This window comes from Sebastes umbrosus, chromosome 7, assembly GCF_015220745.1.
Source record: "Sebastes umbrosus isolate fSebUmb1 chromosome 7, fSebUmb1.pri, whole genome shotgun sequence".
Lineage (NCBI taxonomy): Eukaryota > Metazoa > Chordata > Actinopteri > Perciformes > Sebastidae > Sebastes > Sebastes umbrosus.
The window spans coordinates 27,204,986-27,230,952 of NC_051275.1; the positions used below are offsets into that span (position 1 = coordinate 27,204,986).

Sequence of the window (25,967 nt, forward strand, 5' to 3'; positions counted from 1 at the left end):
AAACATCTACAAAGAGACACAAAACTATCAAGGAGAGATACAAAAAGATCCAAAAGAGACGCAAAACAACACAAAAAGAGACGCAAAGAGACTACAAAGAGATGCAAATGACAAAGAAGAGATGCAAAACGACCAAATACGTGTCTCTGAATCTGTGGCTCTTGTTATGTAGGAGGGTTCAGGGCCCTTTACATGTCTGTGCTCAGGGGCCCCTTGTCTCATAATCCGTCCATGTTGTTGACCGTATAAATTGCTGTTATACTCTCAGTTTGACTTGCAGATAAAATATAAGGCTTTTGTGTGTTTGTATCTGTTTTTAACCAAACTACACTCTCACACCTTTAGACAGCTTAGAGTCTCAGGTTCACCTGCATGTCTTTAAACTGTGGGAGGATACAGAGAGAACTATAACTGTGTCCGACCGAGTTACTGGGACTTCTTGAGCTGCTTTTACTCTCATGAGAGTCAATTAAGAACAAACGAGAAGCAGCTGCTCCACATGTCACAGAGTCCCAGTATCCAAAGATGAAGGCCCACACCACAAACTTCATTTTGGTGACATTAACTTCATTATCACTGCTTCTTCTTAAACGTGAAGCCCATGCTGCCCATTCTACCACTAATGATGCATCGATTTGCCACGATGGGTTCATGTCTGTTTACATATCAAAGGTGCAGTTTGCTGCTCTTCCTCTTGCCATTTATGTTCGAGGTAAGTGTAAAGATACATATCATCAATGACGACACATGAAATATTTACTTATGCTCTTGTTTGTGTTCACATTTACACGCAGATGAACACGGTGGATATTACCAAGCCATGGCTGTGGCAAAAGAGTGCCACTACTTCCTTGGAGAGACTGACACCTTAATTATCTTCACAGTTGCTTCCCATGGATGTTTTGTGAGAAGACAAGTAAGCTGGACAATCTGTCTATTTAATTTTAATGCAAATGTTTTTCATATTCTAATGTTGACATTTTATTCATTAGAAATATCTGACAGATCTGACTGTTGTCATCGTGGCACTCGCAGACGGGGGAAGAGTTGAAATTGTCAAGTCAATACCGCTCATCTGTGAAAGGGAAATTAAAGGTAGTAGATAAATATCATGCCATTCAGAATTTAGTTTGTTATTCATTCTCAGTGTGTTTTCTACAGAGGTGAACAAACCTGATAATCCAGTGGTATCGTTCTGCAACAAGGATGGGTTCAACATCACCATCCTCCAGAACGCCACGGTCCCCCCTCTGAACCTGGATGCAGTCTGGATCCCCTCCAGCCAAAACCAAAACTGTAAACCCAAAACCAGATCCAAGGACGCCGTCACTTTCAGCTTTCCATTCACTGACTGTGGCACTCGGTCTGTGGTAAATGTAAATAAATTATCTCTTCTTTAGACAGGCCAGGTGAGACTAACTACATTATTAACTGTCATTAATGCTGCAATCTGTGCAATACTGTCATAAGTACTGCATTTATACTGTACATTCATGAAATATTCTTATTCATTTCTTATTTATACTACTCTGGCATTTATATTTAACACACCATTTCCATTCCATCCATTTAATAGATCCCACTTCTCAGCATTTTGTGCTTACTTATCAGCAATTTATATTTACTTATTTGCACTGTGGTTATTTGTTATATATTGCACATCTTAATGCAAATATTTGTACATATTTCATATTTTTAATTTTAGCACTTATATTTCAGCATTATGTACATCATTTACATGTTACGAACTCCTTTATTTCAATTTTCTTACATGTCTGTATGTTTATACAAGAGCAACTGTAACGCCCCAGTTTCCCCCCGTGATCAATAAAGTATTTCTGATTCTGATAACAGGTTTGTGTTGCAGTTAGCAGACGGGATTATAACCTACTGGGTCAACGTTGAGGTGAAACAACATCCGCAGAAAGGCGCTATATTTCGTGACTCTCCTTTCCGGTAAGAAATTAAAATGTTTCACTTCTCCTGCTTTGTGAAGGTAATGGACACTCATTTAGATTTTATTTATTTTTTATTTAGACGTACTGTACATTGTAGCTTTGCCCTGGCTCAGATTACTCAGCTGGGCATCACGGTTCAAGGAGAAAAACACCTATCAACACTGAAGAGTGAAGGGATACTGAGGACTGAAATGAGGTTTGCCAAAGGTCAAGCTAATATTTTTTGCTTTTCATTCCTAATTTTTACTTTTATTGTCCATCCAAACTTATTCTGTCATAAACATATGTGTATTATTTATGTTTTCAAACTACAAAATCTCTTAGAAACCATAGAAAGTACCATCAAAATGTGTTAATACATGATTTGAAAATGAATTGATGGCTTTTTACATTGAATTGCCAGTTTCAAAGTTGGCCGTCTATATTATTTCTTTTTTTTTAATTTCTTTTTTAATTTAATACATTCAAAATACACGTAACAAGCACGACAATATGGTGACATGACAATATAAAGTCATAAAATAAAGAAAATACTTACACAAAAGGAAAATAAAAAATTCATAAATGAATAACAAGAGACAAAAGAAATTAAATGAAATTAGTAGGATCCCTTCAGTAATTCAAATAATTGGATTGACAGTACGGATATATTTTGAAACTGAAATATGACGAGTAGAGCGTATTTTTATATTTTATATAGTCCCACTCTTCACAAGAGCAAATGTTTTTCTATTTCATGTTGTGTTGTGCTTCATTTTGGTAGTTTGTCGCAATTATTTATTATTTTTATTATAAATATATTACATTAATCAAATACAATTAAGTTATTAATTCATTAATTATCTTGTTTATTTTTTATGAAACTTCAGATTTAAATTAGTTCTTGATTGAGCTTTGAATATAAATATTTTACCCAACATAATCATTTTCTTTTTTTTTCTAATCTTTTATCTACAGATTCCAGTTACAAGTCTTTCTATTCCTCTCGAGACCCTCCGGCAGTGACTGAGCTCGGCCAGCCGGTGCATGTGGAGGTGTTTGTTCTCAAACATAAAGACCAGGATCTGGTGCTGCTCCTGGAGGACTGCTGGGCCACACCGACCAAAAACCCTCATGACCCACACAGATGGGACCTGCTGGTTAAAGGGTGAATTCACATGAAATGAATAGACATACAGAAGGTCATTTACATGTAAACATCTTTGCCTCAACCAAAGCTCATCGTTGTATCCAACACAGATGTCCTTTCAGTGGTGATAGCCACAGAACTGTTGTGTTGCCAGTCGTCCCCAAGGAGCTGAAATATCCCTCTCTTCATAAGTGGTTTGTGGTCAAGATGTTCTCATTTGTGAAGCCCACAACATTTGAAAACCTGGTATGTAAGACAAAGTAAAAAAGGAAATAAATGTTATATGAATCTCGCTGGTATTTTTTAACCTTGGTGATTCCTCCTACAGGTGTATTTCCACTGTGATATAGAGATCTGTAAAGGACCCGGTTGCTTACAGTCCTGCAGCAGTAGTGGTAAGAAGAGCTGCAGCCTGTTGATCCTTTATGAAGTCTAATGAATCTACTGTATCTTGGGTTATTGATTTAGGCACTTGTCTTTCAGGAAGGCGCACATTAAGACGAATCACACCTGAGCCAGGACAGAGGATTCTTCACAGTGTCGTCTCTGGTGGACCTCTTCTTTATCTACTGTAAATAACCAGAAAAAAAACTGCTATTTCAAGTCATATTAGGGAACATTTCAGTCAAGAACTGTCCATGATTTGTAATGAAAATAAATCTATACCTTACTTTAATGGCCTTATAAGCCTGAAGGGCTCAAATGATGGATAAGACCTCGAGAACTTGGCTTTATGGGTGTTAAATTTCCCCAATAAAATTAATAAATTGACAGTCTGCTGAATTTTCATGTTTTTGCGTCCATGCTATAATATTTCTGTTTATTTATTTTTCAAAAATTAAGACTACACAACGTAAAAAATAATAATATACAATGCAAAAGAGGCAAAAACCCACTTGGCTTATTTAAAGCCTCGACCTTACGTCCTTGGTTTCCAGCTTAATTGAATGATTGGTTTGAGTGTCAAAATAGTCCTTATAATGTTATAGTAGTATTTTTCCTTTGTTTTCATCACTGTACCGGTACTTGATTATTTCGGGTGGTTGAGGAAAAATGGTATGAACCCTATAGTTGGAGGGCTCGAAGAGGAGAACTCAGAAGACATTAATTTGCTGATCACTTTGGGAAAATTTAAAATATTAAATATCTGCTTCTAAACTTTGCTTTCACACAGAGAAAACTGTCAATATCATGAATTGATTGTTGAATAGAATAAATAGATTTATGAACATATTAATAAATTAATGAATAACTTATATTTTACTTGTGTGATTATTTGGTGTTGGCATATTTCTGTTTAAACAAAGCTTAATTTAAAAAAATATTTTTATTATATGAGATATGGATATATATCCCATATATGGGATCCATGGATCACTTATATAGAATATTCTTAACCTTTCTAGGGTATTTACTTAATTATTAATTATTATTTTCTACATGCTGTTTTCTTTTTTTTCTCCACATTTATTTAGTTAATTAATTAATTAATTTATTTAAGGTTTCTATCTTACCACCATGAACTATACTATTGTAGTACTTATTACTTTTAATTCTAACTAACTAATTAAATTATTTTAAAACATATTTTGATGTTATTTTTTCTGTAACTTTACCTCTAGGGGTGGGCAGAAGGCTGGACCTGTCTCTGTGTGGGAGTGGGAGGCGATGAGTATGTGTGTATTTATGTATGTATATATTAAATGTTAAATATAAGATTTTTTTTTTGTATTATGGCACTGGTGTTATGTTTTGTTATATTTGTTATGCTATGTTTGGAGAAAAAAAAGGAATAAAAAGAATTTTCCAAAAAAAACAAAAACTTTTATTTTGGTGGGGAGCTTTGGTCACGTGTCCCAAGCTCGACCAATAGGAACGCAGACTGAGTTAGTTTGCGGAAGTCATTGAGTCAGCGTGTCGTCTTTGAAACGACAGAGACATAAATGTGAAATAAGTTGCTATTTTGTTAAGTTTAATACCTTCTTTGGGCACAAACTCCAACTAAACCGTGTTGTGCATGATTAACGTCAGTAATTAGTTCGTCTGTTCAGCTCCTCACGCTTTTATCTGCTGGTAAAGAAGCTACTAACGTTAGTTATCTGTGAGTTATGTCCAAATCAACCAGATTGGACCCGAAAGACAATGAGTCTAAACGCCTGCCCATCTATAAGCACAAAGCCAAACTGGTTCAGGCTGTTAAAGACAGCACTTTTCTGCTTGTTAGTGGTGAGACTGGCAGCGGGAAAACCACACAACTTCCTAAGTACCTTCATCAAGCAGGTAAGATAAAGCTAATAATGTACAAACTGATGATACATTGAGACTAAGTGCTTTAAAGGTCCCATATCATGCTCATTTTCAGGTTCATACTTGTATTCTGTGTTTCTACTAGAACATGTTGACATGCTTTAATGTTAAAAAAAACTTTATTTTTTCTCATACTGTCTGTCTGAATATACCTGTATTTACCCCTCTGTCTGAAACGCTCCGTTTTAGGACATTTCAAGGCAAGGCAGCTTTATTTGTATAGCACATTTAAGCAACAGGGCAATTCAAAGTGCTTTACATAGACATTCAAGAACATTGCGACAAAGTGCAAAAGAACATTAAGACATAATCAAAACAGTTATAAAAAGATAAAAACATTAAAGATTAGAAAATAAAAACAAGCTAAAAATAAAAGCTAGGATAGAAGCTAAAATAGAATATAACACAGAAGAGTAAAATCTCTAGTGCAGTATAATATCATTATCTGGTTTAATAAAAGGCAGCAGCAAACAGGAAAGTTTTAAGCTTTGATTTAAAAGAACTCCGAGTTGGAGCGGTCCTGCTCCAATTTTCAATGGAATTGCAATAGAATTGCGTTGCTAGGCAACAGTTTGGGTCCATGTTTACTTCCTGTCAGCTGATGTCATTCACATACAACTGCAACAGGAAATAAACTGGGACACATTTAGAATGTTTACGTTTAAAACCGTGTAATGGTCTAAATATTGTATATTTGTGACATCACAAATGGACAGAAATCCTAACGGCTTGTTTCAAAGGCACAATTTCTGAATACGGGCTTTGTGTATTTCTCCGTATATTGAGCGTTTCGATAGTTTAACAGTATAAAGCACTGATGTATACCTGCTTTATAATGTAAAAGACCTGAAAATCTCACTTTTTACAATATGGGACCTTTAACGTCAAAAGACAACATTTATATGCGTGAATTGAGTCAAGTTAAGATACAAATGTGACCACTGAACTCTAATATGATCCACTTCTTTTTTGTGTAGGTTTTTGTAAAGATGGCAAAATTGGCATCACCCAGCCCCGCCGGGTGGCCGCCATCACAGTGGCCCAGAGGGTCGCCCAGGAGATGCAATGCACTCTGGGTAGAGAGGTTGGCTACCAAGTACGCTTTGATGACTGCACATCAGAGGTGAGAGGCACCACTCATCCATCCCCTGTACAAAAATACTGCAATGTATTTATTGTGAATGTTTGACCAATGTGTATTATATTTATTGTGATAAATCATAAAAATGACCATGATATGTCATGTACGTATTGTTCCTTTAACGTGAAGATGTGACTGTGTTTGAGCCAGAGCACGGCGGTGAAGTACATGACCGACGGCTGTTTGCTCAGAGAGATCCTGGCAGATCCTGTACTTTCTCAGTACAGTGTTGTAATCTTGGATGAAGTCCACGAACGCAGCCTCAACACAGTGAGTCAATATATGACACTGACCATCATTAACATATATATAATGTCTGCACTATTAGATGCAGACAGCTTGTCAGCATACAAAATTCACTTATTTCTGTCCATCTTTGTTGCAGGACATTCTCCTGGGTTTATTAAAGAAGATGTTCTCCAACTCTGCTAAGGCCGTCAAGGGCCGATTTTACCCTCTGAAGGTGGTGGTGATGTCCGCCACCTTGGAAGCTGACAAACTTTCAGCCTTTCTTGGCGACTGCCCCGTCTTTACTATTCCTGGGAGGACTTTTCCTGTCACCTCCGCATTTGGTTTTGCTGTAGGACCTAAAGACACAGAGAGCACTGGTTATGTAAAAGAGGTACGGAGTTTCAGCCTTTAATCTGATGTTTTTCTTTATTCTTAAGATTGTTACAGGGGGAAAAAAAACATAATTTAGGCCTGCAACTAACGATTATTTTCATGTACGATTAATCGATTAGTTGTTTGGTCTATGAAATGTCAGAAAATGGTGAAAAATGGCGATCAGTGTTTCCTAAAACCCAAGATGACGTCCTCAAATGTTTTGTTTTGTCCACAACTCAAAGATATTTAGTTTACTGAATAAAACCAGAAAGAAACCAGAAAATATTCACATTTAAGAAGCTGGAATCAGAGAATTTTTACTTATTTTTTTTCTTAAAAGAATAATCAATCCGAGTGATTATCAAAATATTTGGTGATTCATTTAATAGTTGACAACTAATCAATTAATTTTTGCAGCTCTACAATCATTGACAATCACATTAAGATATGTTGGTCTAGCTTAATACATTTTGTTTTTATTTATTTTTACACATTTTGTTTCTCAGGTGGTCAAAGTGGCCCTCGATGTGCACACCAGTGAAATGGCCGGGGATATTCTTGTGTTTTTGACAGGTAAGTCATAATTATCAAGCTCTAAGATCACAGTATGTCTGAACCCTAACATCAAAATGTGTCACATTAATCCTCCATGTTTGACAGGTCAGTCAGAGATTGAGCGTGCCTGTGACTTGTTGTATGAGAAAGCAGAGTCTGTAGACTACCGCTACGATGTGGAGGACCAAACAGTGGAGGGCCTTCTTATTTTGCCCCTTTATGGATCCATGCCCACTGGTAAATACATACACCAGCTGTCACATCATATTCATTGATAAGTAGATTAAAAAGCTGATTAAATCAGTATCTTTCTTTGCGACAATACTGCAAAAGAAAACACACAAACATTTATCATTCATGGTGTTGTCGTAGATCAGCAGAGGCAGATCTTTCAGCCTCCACCGCCAGGAATAAGGAAGTGTGTCGTGGCCACTAACATTGCAGCAACATCTCTCACCATTGATGGCATAAAGTGAGTGAGCTGCTTTTATCAGATATACAACAATGACTTGTGTGTGTGTAATCAGCATCATTCAAATATTTCACGCAAAAACATTTCATCATCCAATTCTTTTCCCATTAAGGTACATCATAGACAGCGGGTTTGTGAAGCAACTCAACCACAACTCAAGGGTGGGCATGGATATCTTGGAGGTGGTGCCCATTTCAAAGTGAGTTTTGGAAGAAATAACATGTCATTTTCGAACCTGCAAATAGGTTTGTTAAAGCCACTGTAGCTCTTCTACATGCTTGGCACACAGGAAAGGTTTAAATTGGTTGCAATCTGCAACTTCACCACTAGATGCCACTAAATCCTACACAATACTCCTTTAAGAAAGTTTGCCAACAGAGATTTAGACCATTTTTTTGTGGGGGGGATTTTCTGTGATTAGGAGCGAGGCTCAGCAGAGAGCAGGACGAGCTGGAAGAACCTCGGCTGGGAAATGCTTTCGAATCTACACCAAGGAATTCTGGGAGAAGAGCATGCCTGAATATACAGTTCCAGAAATCCAGAGGACCAGTCTGACTGCAGTGATACTCACACTCAAGTGCCTGGGCGTTCATGATGTCATTCGGTACACCGATACCCATTCTGAGACTGTTTGCTTTCTTATTTCTCATCTTCTTTATTGATGAGTTGGTTTCTTTTAAGGTTCCCTTATCTGGACTGTCCAGAGGAAAGGTTTATTCTTGAGGCATTAAAACAGCTCTACCAGTTTGATGCCATCGACAGGTGAGTGGTTACACCTGTGGACTTGAATCAAGCTTCTGGTTGTTGGTTTAAGTAATTCTCTGTGAAACCTCATGAACTCCTATGTGTCTGGTGTGTTGGCTGCAGGAGAGGCAGAGTGACCAAGCTGGGGGAGCTGATGGTGGAGTTCCCGCTGCACCCGGGCCTCACCAGGGCCGTGCTGAAAGCTGCCTCGCTCGGCTGTGAGGACCTGCTGCTGCCTGTGGCCGCCATGCTGTCTGTGGAGAACATTTTCATCAGGCCAGGTCAGCAATTTAGCTTAAAAGCAGAACAAAAAACATGTGTTCAGTTAAAACCTACGAGGGAGGAAAACATAGAGCTTAAAAAAAATCCTTTGTTAATCATATTATTTACGTTAAAATAAGGGAACTGTCTTGTAGCAGAGATACTAAACGTGCCATTTAAATAGGAAGTTCTGTGTTATTTACTGACCTGTTGGTGTGATTATTTATTTAATGTGTCAGTAAATGACACATGCAGAGAAGTGTGGTGTGAAGACTGATCTCTTCCTGCCTGCAGGCCACCCCGAGAAGCAGAAAGAGGCAGATGAGAAGCACCGAGCGCTGGCTGCCAAGAGCGGCAGCATGAACGACTTTGCCACTCTCCTCTGTGTGTTTCAGTCCTGTAAATCCAGGTAGAGACCTTAATGCTGCAAGATGCATCCATATTTATGTTTGTGTGTGCAAATAAATCTATCACTTTATACTGCATGATTATCTATTATATCATGAGTGTGAGTGTTTCTCTTGCATCCTGCAGTGACAGACCCTCAGCGTGGTGTAAGGATAATTGGGTCCACTGGAGGGCGCTGAAGTCCGCCTTTAGTGTGGAGACTCAGTTGCGAGAGATCCTCCTCCGCCTCCAACAGGTACAGCAGTTAATACAACTCATTTTCACACCACTGACTGGAGCGTGTTGTGTATCCATCCTCTGTTAAATGCTTCATATTGATCTAAACATTATAAATCTGCCTATTTATTAGGTGTGATGGATCATGCTTTCTACCCACATTAAAGTTGTACTTGAATAAGTTTAGAGCTGTAATGATTAATCGATTAGTTGTCGACTATTAAATTATTCACCAACTATTTTGATAATCGGTTTCAGTCATTTTGATAAGTCTAAATTCTCTGATACCAGCTTCTTAAATGTGAATATTTTCTGGTTTCTTTACTCCTCTATGACAGTAAACTGAATATCTTTGAGTTGTGGACAAAACAAGACATTTGAGACGTCATCTTGGGCTTTGGAAAACACTGATCGAAATTTTTCACTATATTTTCTAACATTTTATAGACCAAACAACTAATCGATTAATCAAGAAATTAATAATCAAAACTGAAAATAATTGTTAGTTACAGTCCTAAATAATTGTAATGGACCTCTCTGCAGATTACTGTGGTCAGATGTTCAACTCTGTCATTTATTAATATGTTATTTTGTTTGCTAACACACTGAAGTGATCATTAATTGTCCTTTCAGAAAAGAGATTTCCCTGTAGACACATTTGATGGCAACAAGAGTGAACTCTTCAGACGATGCCTGTGCACAGGCTATTTCACCAACGTTGCCAGAAGGTATTACCAAGGTTCATTTAAAATGATCCATATTTAACTCTCCGTTATTATCTCTTTGCACTGCAACCTTTTGCTGGTTGGGAACAATTACGTTATTTGTTTCCACCCCACATAGGTCTGTTGGAAAGGTGTTTTGCACAATGGATGGCCATGGATCCATGGTTCACATTCATCCATCCTCATCGGTAAATGCAATTTAAAATAATCTTGATTAATGAAACAGTTTTCATGAAGGAAACATTACATTTGGAACCAAAACTTTCATGCTTCTTCTCTGGATTCTCCTTCGTTGCTCCAAGCTGTTTGACCAGGAGGGTGAGCTGAACTGGGTCATCTTCCATGACGTGCTGGTGACCTCTCGGATGTACATGAGGACCGCGTGTCCCATTCGATACGAGTGGGTGAAGGACTTGTTACCTAAACTCCATGAGGTGGACGTCTATGAGCTGAGCAGTGTGGCGAGACAAGAAGTGACGGATGAGGAGATGATAAAATGGGAGAGCAGGGAAGCAGCCAAAAGACAACCAGGTTTTCAGAATTAATTAGATGTATATTTTGAAATTGTGATGTTGTGCAGCTGAATGGTTAATGGTCCCTGCTATGACCATGTATGAAATGATCAAAAATAAGAGTCCGTCTATAGCGCTGGATGGATTAAATGGCCATTTGAGCATGAAGCTCTCAAGTCATTTATACCAAACTTTGTTCTTTTTTCAGAGGTTTCTACCGAGGATGTCATGAAGAAGCTCGAGAAGCGAAACAACGACACCGCCGTGAGTGACGCTCGTGCTCGCTACCTGCAACGAAAGCAACAAAGACAACAAAATAAAGCTCTTTGATAGGAAGCGCTTGCTTTTAAGGACATGATTTGTACATTGTATCACAAAAAGGAGCATTTTTTTGGGAATGATATTTGAATAATAAACATTTGTTACATTTCTAACATTGCTCCTTAAATCCCTCCACTTTATACACAATGATGTAGCAGCAGTAGTAGTTGGTTTCATGGGTCTTTTGAAGTTTCACATCTAAATAAAATAGGTGCTTTATTCCTAAACAGTGAGTGGATTAAAAGAAGTTTTGATTTAACAAAAAAAGCCTCATTTTACATGACTTTTTAACAGGTGGAGGAAGTACTCAGATCCTTTACTTGAGTAAAATAACTAATACCACACAGAACACACACACAAAATACTCTGTTACATGTAAAAGTCCTGAACTGAAATTCTTACTTAAGTGAGAGTATATGAGTATAATCAGTAAAATGTGCTTAAAATATTAAAAGTAAAAGTACTAAATGCGGAAAAAATGTCCCCTGTGACGGTTAAACAATTATATATTATATCATTAGATTATTACTCATGCATGAAAATGTAAGCAGCATTTGAATGTTGCAGCTGGATGAGCTAATTGTATTTTACATAGAAGGGCTGCAGCTAATGATTATTGTCATTATGGAATAATCTGCTGATTATATTCTGTATTGATTGATGATATGAATATCTTCAGAAAAAAATGGTTTAAAATAATTTAAAGGAAAATCAGCAAATCCACAAAATATTTAGGAAGCTCAAACCATGAAATGGTTTTGCATGAAAAATGACCTAAAGGATTATCACACACACACACACACACCTTCCCTTCAAAATAAAAGCCCCATAGAGTAACTGTTCCTTAAAGGTCCCATATCATGCTCATTTTAAGGTTCATACTCGTATTTCGTGTTTCTACTAGAACATGTTGTAATGTTCAAAAAAAACTTTATTTTCCTCATACTGTTTGCTTGAATATACCTGTATTTACCCTCTGTCTGAAACACTCCGTTTTAGTGCATTTCAACGGAATTGCGTTGCTAGGCAACAGTTTGGGTCCATGTTTACTTCCTGTCAGCTGATGTTATTGACATACACAGCAACAGGAAATAAACTGGGATACATTTAGAATGTTTACTTTTAAAACCGAGTAATGGTCTAAATATTGTATATTTGTGACATCACAAATGGACAGAAATCCTATAACGGCTTGTTTCAAATGCACAATTTCTGAATACGGGCTGTGTGTATTTCTCCGTATATTGAGCGTTTTGATAGTTTAACAGTATTTATATAGCACTTAAACCTGCTTTATAATATAAAAGACATGAAAATCTCTACTTTTTACAATATGGGACCTCTAATAGGACACTCCGGATGATGTTTGTTTTTCAAATTAAAAGCCCCCCAACTCTCACTGTATGTTATCAGAAAACTAGGGATGGACCTAATGTTTCAAATAAAAGTTCATTCTACCCAAAATACTATTTTTCTAACGAATAAGAGTTTTAAAGGTTCATCCACCCAGATACTTGATGATGTTTGTTTTTCAAATTAAAAGCCCCCAACTCTCATAGTATGTTATCAGAAAATAAGGGTTGGACCTAATGTTTCAAAATAAAAGTCAATTCTACCCAAATACTACTTTTTTTTTACAAATTTGAGTCTTAAAGGTTCTTCCACCCAGATACTTGGTGATGTTTGGTTTTCAAATTAAAAGCCCCCAACTCTCACTGTATGTTATCAGAAAGCTAGGGATGGACCTAATATTTCAAAATAAAAGTTCATGCTACCAAAATACTACTTTTCTAACAAATTACAGTTTTAAAGTTTCATCCACCCAGATACTTTGTAGAAGTCTATTCCGCATTTGCTCTCAATTTAGCAATGCTTTGAAATTAATTTCAGCATTCAGACGCATTTTCTGCAGAAAATGCATTAATCTAGCTGATTTTTAAAACTTTTTTTTTTTGCACTGCCTATCTCTCAGACAGCAGCTCTCTGTGCAGTTCGGGGTGAGATTAAGGTGACTAGTAGAGTACTTGATGTACTTTCACACAGAACTGTTCAGGTGCAGTGGACCCTCTCTGGCCTCCTACGTCACTTCCTCTCTGTGTGTGTGCGCGTCTGCGGGGCTTTGCTGTGACTGTCTGGCTGCTGGGACGGACGGACGGACGGACTGAGGGGCTTCACTAACACTAACACGCTAAAACAGGACATTTAACCACATTTAAACACAATCAAGAGGCGGGGTTTTTTATCTGTCACGGATTTGGACATTGTATTCTACATAACTATCTACCAAGTTGGAGCTCAGTGGACTTTATTCTCATTCTCTCTGGCTGTCTCTCAGTGAACCACTGCAGCAGCAGCAGCAGCAGACCGAGCACCACGCCGCTCCGCTGAGCCGCTGTTGTTGTTGTTGTGAGAGAAGAAGCTCAAGCAGCAGCCCGCTCCAGCTGTGTGATCATTGACAGAGCTCAATACACACACGCTTCAACTGTGCAGCGAGTCTCCTCAAGGAACCGACCAGCTGGTGGTGTTTGTGTTGTGCTGAAGTCACAGAGGTAAGAGAAGCCGGGAGGTAATGATGAGCGATGAAGTGGCTAACACACATGCTAGCTAGCTGTTAGCTTGTTAGCTACTTTTGGCTAGCTAACTAGCTTGTTAGCTTGTTAGCTTGAAAGCTACTTTGGCTAGCTGACATGCTAACCAGCCGTTAGCTTGTTAGCTACTTTTGGCTAGCTGACATGCTAACTAGCCGTTAGCTTGTTAGCTACTTTTGGCTAACTGACATGCTAACTAGCTGTTAGCTTGAAAGCTACTTTGGCTAGCTGACATGCTAACTAGCTGTTAGCTTGAAAGCTACTTTGGCTAGCTGACATGCTAACTAGCCGTTAACTTGAAAGCTACTTTGGCTAGCTGACATGCTAACTAGCCGTTAGCTTGAAAGCTACTTTGGCTAGCTGCCTTGTTTGGTGTTTAATGCGGGTCATGGTCAGTGTGCTTTACTGTCTGTCTGTCTGTCTGTCTGTCTGTTGTTTACAAACTGTCCACCAGCTGTAGTATGGTTGGAAGTGTGTTTAGCAGCTGAAGCTACGATAGGAAAGGTTGTTGACTTTGCCTCAGTGAAGCTAGCTGGCTAAGTGAGAGGTATGATGAGGATGTGTTGACGTTAGTCTACGTTAATGTTTACACTGAGGCAGCTGGTTGTGGTTGTGCCTGCTGGGTACAGTTTGACACTGATTAACTGCAGTAATCTACAAGGGGTAAGAAGTTAGCTATGTTATGGAAAGTACTGCTATTTGGTGTCTTTATTAAGCCCTCATGTGGTGCTAAAGTTACATGTAAATATTAACGCTTGACTGGATATTATTGCAGAAACCCTGTTTGAAAGAGCAAAAAAAGTTGTTTTGCTTCATATTTATCAACTAAAAGAGCAGTAAGTATTACTCTTAGTCATTCATAAAGCTATGAACATACTGGATGCACCTCTGATGGCCATAACAAAGTCTGAAGTCTGTTTTTATCTTTGTAAACAAAGCCAGTTCAAACAGTCTTTGTGCTCTGGTGGTGACTGTATGCACTGTAATATTCAACCCCATCACTTTCACTGAAATACTGTGAAATTCTGGTAAACCTATTATCTAACATAAGCTGTTGATTCAGGGCCTGACCCTGGATCACCAAGGCCTCTCCACAAACAGTCAGCAAGAGCTGTGGGAGGCTATTACATTTGACAATACAGAGGTGTGCAGCCATATCCTAATTGTTACATCATTCGACATCACTAGAGTAACATTATTTACCAGATATAGATATATATATGTTTACCAGATATATGTTTACCAGATATAGATATATGTTGACACTGAAACACCAGTGTATGTCAGAGGAAAGAGTTGCATGAGATGATGGAGGTGCCTGGAGTTTCATGATAGTCATTACAGTAGTGCCATTTTTGTTTGTCACAGTCATAAGTGTGAGATGATCAGATATGAGGTGGTGAGCAGACGTGCAGATTTCAGCAGTTTTTCTTTGTTGTGGAGTTGTGTTTCAAGGCAACGAAGTGCTTCAGACGGTGAGGATTTTTGTTCAAGCACATTTCTGTGGTGTGACAACACTCAAGATAGGCATCAAGAGCAATACACAGAAAGTTGTTTGTTTTCGAGAAATTAGGTTTCACTTTATGTCTTCACCTCCACCTTCCTGGCAGTAGTTTTACTTCCTTTGACCCTATTTCACGTGTATTTTTTTATGAGGCTGTCCTTGACCAAAGAACTTCTTAGTCGCCTAACACTCATACGATTTTGTCAGCTAATTGATTAGTTGATTTAATCGACAGATCTGTAAAACTGAGTTTCTCCACAAAGAATCACACAAAAACACCACTTTAAATCTTGTGTTTATCTAAGATGTGCCCATAAGTCTATAAGCATAAAAAACAACTGATCGACTAAAAAAATCTTGGCTGACGTAGACCAAAACGATAGATTAGTCGACTAAAAGGGGGCAGCCCTAATTCTTTATACGTTATTACCCAAGGCTATGTTTTTAATCAAAGTGAGGAAATTAATTGTAAATGGTCCGAAGTCACACAGCTTTTTTGCTTGCATCGTTACAAGTAAGAAGAGGTTTTAAATATTTAACAGAGTAACAGTGCACTCATTATGGTTTTTTTTCAGGGATCTGTACCAAACAAAGACGTTTTCTTAAGTCTGTAGAATATGATATGTAGGCCAGGACATCTCTGCAACTTGAAAATATTTAATTTAAAATGGTATTTTGACACACATTTTGCTATTAACCATATTAACCATTAACCAGGCCATATTACGATTTCTATAACATTTCTATTAATTGTGCAGCCCTAGTTTTTTCTGATACAGGTGGTTTATATCCCTTCTTATATGAATGAACGTTGATGGTCTTTGTGAGTTGTAATTACATGTTAAAGCTCCACCAGGCTACGATTAGCATTGTTTATGTATTTTATGTACTGTTTGACTCATTGCGTGTTCTACATTAACAGTATTTCTTTCTGTTCTTTTCCTCCAGGTATTACATGATATATTTTTTATATCTGAACCACCGTCAGGCACTTGACCAATAGGAACATTTGCACAATTTCCACCAGCTTGTCTGCAGCCCCCTCTCAACCCAGACAGTCTTCTGCCCCAGCATGAATGAAGTCAGTGTTGTGAGAGAGGGATGGCTCCACAAGAGAGGTAAGGGGGCCCCTTGTGTTCACTGTCATCATCTGAGGCTACATTAAATATCTATATTTTGAGTATTTAATACTCAGCCCATAGGCTTGGTATCTGTCAAGTTCATAGTTTTCTCATTAATGGAGAACAGCTGTGCTCAGTTTAGTTCAGTCCAGTCACTAACAATGGCTTCTCATTGTAATAATATTGTGACATGTAGTAGCCATATTAAAGCCAAACACACAAGCAAGTAGTCAAACATTGGATCAAAAATCTTCACCTGTCTGTTTCTCAGGTGAATACATTAAAACATGGCGACCTCGTTACTTCATCTTAAAGAGCGACGGCTCCTTCATCGGTTACAAAGAGAAGCCTGAGGTGTCCAGTGACCACAGCCTCCCACCACTCAACAACTTCTCTGTTGCAGGTCAGTTTTCCCTTCTGGCTGACAAATTTCAGCAAGTGCCACATTAAACTGTGAAGAAGTGCTTTTATGTTTTGTTGTTAGTGACTTCAGTTTTTCTGTCTCTGCCTTGTAGAATGCCAGCTGATGAAGACAGAGCGCCCAAGGCCCAACACATTTGTCATTCGTTGCCTGCAATGGACCTCCGTTATTGAGCGCACTTTCCATGTAGACAGCAACGAGGAGAGGTAAAACACATTTATTCCAAAGGTTTTATTTTAAAGTCCCAGTGAAATGGAAGTTAGAGCGTCTTTAGCATCTTTACTGTGACGTATGAAAATCGGCAACGTTTCCCTTGAATGAATTAGACCTCAGCCACATTGTTTGGGAAATGAAAACAATTTTCTTTTATCACTGATATCGAAACACACATCTCTTCCCATTCCTCCATATTGCTCTGTTAGCCACTACGATCCAGTAACAGTTAAGTGCGGTTTTATATGACCGGTGTGGCTAGCTAATCGCATAAAGTCTCATTTGATTGGATGATTTTTTTGAGTGCAGGATGAGACATCAAACATTTGAAACTGTTTTACAGAAGAGAAATGACAGGGATTTGATGGGGATTTTGATGTAAAATACTCTGATACTGATTTTCTTTTACATATGCAGTATTTGGCGTATAACAAAAGATAAATTAACACAGGGACACACAGGATTAAAATTGATAAAGTGTATTTTTCATTTCACTGGGACTTTAAGTCTAATTCTCTTTGGTAGAAAAAGCCCCAGTGAAAATGTGAGAGTGCTGCCTGTAGTGGGCTTCAGGCCAGTACATCTGACAAAGCAGACATCGTCAAACAAAGTCTGTCTACACTGAAACACAAGAACAATATCGAAATGGATAAATCTCTTCCTCCTCCTCAAACTAAACCACAAATCTGGTTAGGAGCTGAACAGACAAACTGGTTACTCTGCTGAGTCTCAGCCCAGTAAAGCTTTGTTCTGTTGCATCCTGCTCCGCATTATCAGTTACAGTATGGTGATTAAGAATAGCCAAACTCCGGAATAGTTGTTCACTTCTCACCGATATATTTTTTTTTGTCAGACAACTGAATAAGTTTAAATAAGTCCATTGATCAAAGCTTATAAAAGCTTTATGTTTATCAAAGTAAACTATTCTTTTTGCTGCGTTTTCACACCAAAACATCAAATCACGTGTCACGTGATTGAACACAGCGATTTGTGGGCATGTAAAACACTGGCTTAGTGTGAATAGAAAGCCAAAATGTTTTTAGATTTAGCCAGTTTAGTGTAGACTTAGTCTCAGAGTCCTAGCCTTCTGTCTCTATGTGGCAGAAGTATTAACTGTGTCTTGGGGGGGGGAAATGTGTTTGAAAATTAGTTTTACATGAGATAAACTCAACAAAATAAGGACAGAAAGACACAAGGAACAACATTTTTACAACACAGAGGACCTTAAATGGGCCATTGTTCACTAAAGGCAGTGAAATCCTTTTGGGTTTGCAAGAGTAGGAAAGACCATCGTGCTTGAAATAGAATTGAGTGCCAGATTAGACCTGATTATTCACCTCTAACCCAAGCAACCATCATTGAGTTTTGTTTACATCTGCGCTGCCAAGTACCAAATCCCAGCAGCCCCCCAGATTATCCTCTCTACCTTCTAAATTTAGCTACTGTTTTTCCTTTAAGATATATTTCTGGCACAACATCTAAAACCATCTGTCTGAATACGACGAGTTTACAAAAATATGTCACCGCTAACTACAATTTGTACCTTAAGGCACAACTTGTGCCAATTCAAATGTTTATAGAATAATGTTCAGAGTAATGTGGACACGACTTTGGCTAGATTTGATAAAGGTAATGTGTGTTTTCTTCTGGGTCAGGGAGGAATGGATGCGATCGATCCAGGCAGTGGCAAATAGCCTGAAGAGTCAGCATCAGGATGAGGAGCCCATGGAGATTAAATTTGGCTCGCCAAGCGACATCAGCGGCACAGAGGAGATGGAGATTGCTGTGTCCAAATCCCGCACAAAAGTGGTCAGTATTTGCACAAGCAGTGCCTGGCAGCGGAGTGTTTGCTGTGTTTGTCCAGCTAAGCTCATCTTTATTGAGCAAGTTGTTTAAACTTTAAGCCTCTTTCTCAAAGCTTTTTTGGTGAAGCAACCTTTAAATGAGTGGAGGGCAACATCTGTGTGCATATTTTGTCTAGTGCTGATTCACTTCAGTCTGTTTTTACGGATTTAGTTTGTCTATTGACCGCTGACTTTGTCATACGGCGTAAAAAGTATGTAGAGATACAGTTTGTATAGCTGTTAACATTTACTGATCAAGTAGAGGTTTGTGGTTCTTCAAAATAGCAGTGTTGTCACGATACCAAAATTATGACTTCGATCGATACGAAATATCTACCGATACTGCAAAAACCTAAAACATCAGGAAAAGTAATGGAATAATAGATGACAGAACATCGAACTTAAAATGTTTTATTAATTAAAAATGTATTAATTAAAAAATACACATGGTATGCAGTAATATATTGCCCCATATACTTGAGTTTATGTGAGTTCTTTCACAGTTAGCTTTATATTTGCAACCAGATATCACTTATTAAACAGTCTTTAATAAGGCTTTGTTTTTGTAAAACAGCGCCCCCGCTGGCGCATCAGTAACAGTTCAGGCGGAGAGTGGTACTGCAGCACGGGAGACGGCGAGAGGCTTGCAAAACAAAAGCCCCCAAAACGATAATAAATTCAGATGAAGTTCTGTGAGAAGTTGATGAGACAAAAGCTGCTAAAATCAGGAAGACACCACAGTAACTATAGAAATCGCTATGTTGTGTACAAGTGGTGTGAAGAGAGAGAAGAGTCTTAATCTTTAATCTTTTTTTCATCTGTTGACTCCATCCTTCTGGTTATAACTACAGTTTATTTTTGACCACTTGCACACACACACACACACACTCGCTGTCGCACATCGACTCAATTCATAGGAAATAGCCTACAGCTCGTATTAAAAACACTGTCAGTCTTAAAATACTGTTACTAAGAAAATGGGGTCTCATACTGTTTTAACAGCAGCGTATTGCGATACCTTTGTAGTATTGGTATTACTTGCAACACTACAAAGTATTTTGATCCATTATTTTATGAAAAAAAACTATCCTTATTTGAATGATTTCCTGCTTTACATTATATGTGATATTATTCATTCATTTTCGACACACCTGTCACCAGGCCTGCAAATGTCTTTGAAGTATTTTTCTTCCAGTGTAGAAACTTTTCCACTTCCTTGTTGTTGTTTCACATGTGTTAATTTAAAGGGTTAGTTCTGTAAAATAATAGTTTTAGTTCTGTAATAATAGTAAAATAGTTCTGAGATAATAGTTCTTTATACGTATTTCAGCATGTTATGTCTCACATGCACGAGAGACATGTATGTTAGAGCTGCAACGATTAATTGATTAGTTGTCAACTATTAAATTAATCGCCAACTATTTTGATAATCGTTTAATCAGTTTGAGTCACTTTTTAAGAAAAAAAGTCTCTGATTCGAGCTTCTTAAATGCGAATATTTTCTGGTTTCTTTCCTCCTCTATGACCGTAAATTGAATATCTTCGAGTTAACAAGATATTTGAGGACGTCGTCTTGGGCTTTGAGAAACACTGATCAACATTTTCTGACATTTTATAGACCAAACAACTAATTCATTAATCGAGAAAATAATTGACAATTAAAATAATCTCAGTTGCAGCCCTACATCATATGTAGTGCACCAACATCAGCAGCAGATAGTACAATGAGGAGCCACTGACTCATCAAAATGCTCCTCACAATCCTGTACATTTGAAAGACAGGCCGTTATATATTTTTATATCCTATCAACACTCACAGATGTACCTTTGTCTTGGCTCATCTTTGACCATTTCTCCTACAGACCATGAGTGACTTTGACTATCTGAAGCTGCTGGGAAAAGGGACGTTTGGTAAGGTGATCCTGGTGAAGGAAAAGGCCACGGGGATGTACTACGCCATGAAAATCCTCCGCAAAGAAGTCATCATTGCTAAAGTTAGTGCTAATCACATCGCAGTAAAATCTTGACTGTAAATTGTTTTGGAACAGTATTATTATCTGTGTAATATGTGTTAGTATGTGGTCTTGCTCTCATTCCATGTACCAAATGTGTGTTTGTGTGTTCCTCTAGGATGAGGTGGCACACACAGTTACAGAAAGCAGAGTTCTCCAAAATACGCGGCATCCCTTTCTAACGGTGAGTTACTGATGCCTCAATTTACGCTTTTCAAAATTAAGGGACTATTTTATCAGTAAAATACAGACGCTAATGTTTGTTTTCATCCTCTGCAGACACTAAAATATGCATTTCAAACGCATGACCGGTTATGCTTTGTGATGGAGTATGCAAATGGAGGAGAAGTAAGTTTTCCTTTTTCCTCATCTGGCTGTGTTAATATACCCGTGTATGACCTTTTGGAAGATGGCTGATGGTAGTAGTAGGGGTGTAAAACAGAAACCCAACACATTGTGATGCATCAGTTTAAGGGTGCTCTCTCAACTAACCTGTTTGGTTTGGTTAAAACGGACCCTGGTGTGTTTGCCCGGTTAGAACCGCAGGTGTGAAAGCACCCAAAGGCTTTTAATGTAACCGTTAAACTGGAACTGTAGATGCATCCAAATCCGATCAAACTATGGGCTGAATGTGGGATTTGATGATGCATCAGACTGTTGCTGAAATAACTAAAATCAAATCAGTCTGGGACTTAAAATGCATTGTAGGGATTGCTTTGGTTACGGCATGTACTGGGCTCGTTGTTAATCCAAAAATTCTGATTAAAAAGCTATACAGACGGACAGAAATGTTTAAACGCCCACAAAGAATTACTAACAAATCATTTTGATTTTATGAAATCATCTAGGACATGATGTGTCCCTTATTCCTGTGTCTACTTTTTTCAGCTCTTCTTTCACTTATCACGGGACCGAGTCTTCTCAGAAGACAGAGCCAGATTCTATGGTGCAGAAATAGTGTCAGCACTGGAGTACCTTCACTCACGCAATGTAGTTTACAGGGATTTAAAGGTAAGCCTGTTCTTGCTATGACAGGATAGTATTCATGTTGCTGGAGGGATATTCTTTAGTATGCTATAACCTTAGATTGTCATACAATCTAGGTCTGAGGAACAGCCGTAGCTGTGAACTAATATGCCTCTTTCCCTGCACAGCTGGAGAACCTCATGTTAGACAAGGACGGCCACATAAAGATAACAGACTTTGGGCTTTGTAAAGAGGGGATCACAGACGGTGCCACCATGAAAACCTTCTGTGGGACCCCGGAGTACCTGGCACCAGAGGTAAGGAATCTGACATCATTATGTTTTGTGACCAGGATCATGTAAATATGCACTGATGCCACCGGGCTGGATGAGCACATGATGGCCAGTTTTGATAAGTTGGTAGTTTCATGTCTGAACAACTTTGTTGACTTCATTGTGGGGCACTATGTGAAAACCAGTAAGGATTCCAGCCGGTAGAGCTGGTTGTGAGAGTTGGTGCTTCGGCTACCACAACAATAAAATGCTAATGCTAAGAAAATGCTAATTTACCTATAGAGCACTGACAATCAACAGTACTATACAGAAATGTATCTGTATAGTAAGGACATTATCTACTCTGAACTGAACTGAGAAATGGATTAAATTGAACGATTGAACCAAAAAAAAACCTTGATTCTCCTGCAGATATTCCTGTTGTTTTATTTCGCTCCCAACTCGATTCTTTCCCACCCTGTCAGGTGCTAGAAGACAACGACTACGGACGAGCGGTGGACTGGTGGGGGCTGGGCGTGGTCATGTATGAGATGATGTGCGGTCGGTTGCCCTTCTACAACCAGGACCACGAGCGTCTCTTTGAACTTATTCTCATGGAGGAGATCCGCTTCCCCAAGAACCTGGCTCCTGAGGCTAAGGCTCTGCTGGCCGGCCTGCTCAAAAAGGATCCAAAACAAAGGTTCGTGGTTTGCATCTGATCTCTTGTCTAGTTGACAACTTGATAGATTAATCGTTGCAACTCTTCTGTGAAAACGTGGCTGTTCATCTGAATAACTGGCTCCTGAAGATGCAGCAGTGCAGCCCAAGGAAAACATTTTCTTCCTGGGATTTTGCACCACGTCTCGTCTGTAGCACTTGATTAGTTTTCTGAATCTTGCACTGTGCTTGGGGGCACCACATACTCTGCTATAAAATAAGTAACCACATTATTAAGCCTTTGTTCCTTCTTGATTAGTTTTGGTACAGGATAATGGCTATAAACAAGGGCGTAATTGATTGTTGTTTTGGTCGAGCCCCAGTGTTTCTGAGAACAGTCAAAGAACTGCTAATATTAGTACATCGAGGACAGCCTGGATTACCAACACATGCACCTGTAAGCAGTAAGGAAATGAGGAATAAATGTGTCTCGAAATTGGTAAATACAAGTCGGAAGGGAACAGCACAAATGCTTGTTGTACATTTCCAATGACAGTGTTTGTACAATTGCCTGTCTAAAGAAAAGGTAGCTGGTGAGTGGGTGGTGATGATGAGAGTGTTTTTGTTTTGTTCACAGGCTTGGAGGCGGACCAGACGATGCCAAAGAAGTGATGAGCCACAAGTTCTTCACCTCCATCAACTGGCAGGATGTTCTTGAAAAAAAGGTATAAAAAAACAACATATAACATTTAAAATAAGATGTTCAGAAGGTACATCTTTCTAAAACGATATCTTTCTTCTCCTCAGCTTATTCCACCCTTCAAGCCCCAGGTTACATCAGAGACGGACACGCGTTACTTCGATGATGAGTTCACAGCACAAACCATAACAATAACTCCCCCTGACAAGTGTAAGTATATCGACATCTGCCATTTGTGCTTTAAAGGGTGTGTCCATCTGCGTTGAGTTCTGATTTTTTTCAAATGGAAACAACCACTCAACCGTTGCAAAAAGCAGTGACGTAAGTTACCAAAATGAGCTAATCAAAGCTAATCAATAAGGTTATGAATAATGTGGACGCTAGCACCAGCTGAGTCAACGTTAGCTGTGCTAAGTTTGGAAATAACTGAAGGAAGGTTGCATGTATACTCCCGCGTTCTGCGAGGTAAAATTACTGCTTTTTTTAATGTAGTCTGGTGGCTTTGAAGAGAGCGATGAAACGGCTTCAGTTCCCCGTTGGAAAGAGCTGTCTGAGGGCGAGGTAAAGCGTCTGTGGACGGGAGCAGAAAAACTTATATATAAAATATTTTCAGAGCTTTACCTCTCCATCAGACAGCCCTTTCCGACCGGGAACTGAAGCTGTTATATCGCTGTCTTCAAAGCCAGACCAGGCTCCATTCATAGAAACAGTCATTTTTACCTCGCGGAACATGCTGCATTGATCGGTTAGTTTGTTTGTGTTACTGCGTGTCTTTCGGATCCGAACTGTGTGGCGTCCACACAGCAGTACATTGCTTAGCTTGCATGCCGGTACTCATGTCTGCTTCTCCAAACAGGGAGCCTGCAGACTGCTATCTAAGTTACTGTATGTAACGTTAATACACTTACTATGAGGATGTATATATACTGTATATGTAGCAGCGTCGACCTACATCAGGTCATGTGGGAAAACGTTTTTAGAAGGGTTTGGGAAAATAGCATTTTGATGGAAAACATGCATAATTTTGAATACATAAGGAACACCACTGTGAAGCTACAGAATGATATAAAGACATCCAAAAAAACAAAAGCAATGGACCCGCTCTTTCAGTTTGGATTTATATGTATTTTTATGTCTGTTTTGAACTGGTGGATGCTATTTTTTCTCTCTCTCCCTTTGTGTATCCTCCAGATGACAGTTTAGATGCAGAGGATTCAGATCAGCGCACACACTTCCCTCAGTTCTCCTACTCTGCCAGCATACGGGAATGATCGTTCAGACTCTTGAACAAGCAGGCAGGCTCACACACGATCACAATCCCACATACACACTTGCGCTGCTGGAGAACGACACAAACACAAACTGGCACAAGACACATTTTCATTCGGTCTTTAACGCACGTATACACACACAGACACACATATCCTGGCTATTCAGACAAGACAGGGATCATGGAGTATGAGACGAACACACGGGCCGTGAATGACTGACCTCAGCGGGTTTGTGTGGATAGACTGGCAGCTTTGTCTCTGTGCGTCCTCTCAGGGTTGGCTCTAGGCTTCCCTGCAGGACTTCTGCTGCACTACACTGGGGTACCACATCAAAGCCTTGACACTTTGAAAACCAGGTTATGCCAGCAAGTACCACCTCTTTACCAGCTGTACCCATGCTACACACACATACCAACCCATGCATAGACTGCATATATATACACACAACCGTACTTGATAGAATTTTAAAAAGCATAATCAAAATTAGGAAAATGGAAAAGATTTTGGGGAAAAAAGACAAATTTTTATTTCATCGATTGTTACGGTTTTAAATGTAAAGCCATATTTCTGCATTTTTTGTGATTTCTTTTTTTTTATTTTATTTTTTTTAACAAGTGCTCTTTCTGGAACTTGCTGTTACAAATCAAGTGTGGGACCGTTCCTACTGTCGAGGGAAATGGGGACGAAGAGGGAGGGGAGGAGGGTTGCCATTTCTGTGTTTGCACTGCACGTGTGTATAAGCGAATGGACGAGTGGATGTGTGAATGAGTGCGCATACGAGTGCAGGAGGATGTATGAACAACCATTTTGATTCTCAACCATCCCATTTGTGTCTGTTTTCATGCATGTTTTGAAACTATTGCTGGAGAAGAGAGGACACTACACAACACACTCAATGGCCTTTGTTTAAAGGGAACAAGCATGTAACTTATGATGAGCAGCTTGGCACTAAATTGACTCAGTCAGGAACAGAAACTGGGATGTCTTGTATGGCTGACCTTTTGCTTTAAAAGCTGCATTAATTTAACTCAAAGTGATGCAGC

General features: G+C 38.8%; 3 protein-coding genes across 6 annotated transcripts; all 3 read left to right on the forward strand.

Annotated features, from left to right (window-relative positions):
- The first annotated feature begins 385 nt into the window (after nucleotides 1-385).
- On the forward strand, nucleotides 386-3,870 carry LOC119492081 (zona pellucida sperm-binding protein 4-like). 3 transcript variants are annotated; one of them, XM_037776449.1, is made up of 10 exons: nucleotides 386-672; nucleotides 795-916; nucleotides 993-1,095; nucleotides 1,162-1,376; nucleotides 1,868-1,956; nucleotides 2,038-2,165; nucleotides 2,916-3,105; nucleotides 3,198-3,333; nucleotides 3,416-3,482; nucleotides 3,571-3,870. In XM_037776449.1, exons 2-10 carry the CDS (start codon nucleotides 821-823, stop codon nucleotides 3,660-3,662), a joined length of 1,116 nt encoding a protein of 371 aa, XP_037632377.1. In that variant the 5' UTR covers nucleotides 386-672; nucleotides 795-820; the 3' UTR covers nucleotides 3,663-3,870. The 3 variants fall into 3 exon arrangements, with proteins under 3 accessions (XP_037632377.1, XP_037632375.1, XP_037632376.1); XM_037776447.1 differs by having other exon boundaries at nucleotides 389-712; XM_037776448.1 differs by having other exon boundaries at nucleotides 391-712; nucleotides 1,162-1,370.
- A 1,093-nt stretch (nucleotides 3,871-4,963) lies between these two features.
- dhx40 (DEAH (Asp-Glu-Ala-His) box polypeptide 40) lies at nucleotides 4,964-11,468 on the forward strand. Of its 2 annotated transcripts, none has more exons than XM_037776446.1 (17): nucleotides 4,964-5,367; nucleotides 6,372-6,517; nucleotides 6,682-6,805; nucleotides 6,921-7,157; nucleotides 7,648-7,714; nucleotides 7,802-7,933; nucleotides 8,069-8,168; nucleotides 8,281-8,367; nucleotides 8,590-8,772; nucleotides 8,850-8,930; nucleotides 9,036-9,193; nucleotides 9,468-9,582; nucleotides 9,708-9,816; nucleotides 10,431-10,525; nucleotides 10,641-10,710; nucleotides 10,825-11,053; nucleotides 11,243-11,468. In XM_037776446.1, the coding sequence occupies exons 1-17, from the start codon at nucleotides 5,230-5,232 to the stop codon at nucleotides 11,362-11,364; spliced, it is 2,193 nt and encodes a 730-aa protein (XP_037632374.1). In that variant the 5' UTR covers nucleotides 4,964-5,229; the 3' UTR covers nucleotides 11,365-11,468. The 2 variants fall into 2 exon arrangements, with proteins under 2 accessions (XP_037632374.1, XP_037632373.1); XM_037776445.1 differs by having other exon boundaries at nucleotides 6,686-6,805.
- A 1,983-nt stretch (nucleotides 11,469-13,451) lies between these two features.
- Nucleotides 13,452-25,110, forward strand: akt2 (v-akt murine thymoma viral oncogene homolog 2). The gene is made up of 14 exons (XM_037776191.1): nucleotides 13,452-13,904; nucleotides 16,396-16,565; nucleotides 16,840-16,971; nucleotides 17,084-17,195; nucleotides 18,858-19,011; nucleotides 20,909-21,040; nucleotides 21,177-21,242; nucleotides 21,338-21,406; nucleotides 21,947-22,069; nucleotides 22,213-22,341; nucleotides 22,782-22,996; nucleotides 23,591-23,678; nucleotides 23,761-23,863; nucleotides 24,845-25,110. The coding sequence occupies exons 2-14, from the start codon at nucleotides 16,520-16,522 to the stop codon at nucleotides 24,922-24,924; spliced, it is 1,449 nt and encodes a 482-aa protein (XP_037632119.1). The 5' UTR covers nucleotides 13,452-13,904; nucleotides 16,396-16,519; the 3' UTR covers nucleotides 24,925-25,110.
- The last annotated feature ends 857 nt before the right edge of the window (nucleotides 25,111-25,967 follow it).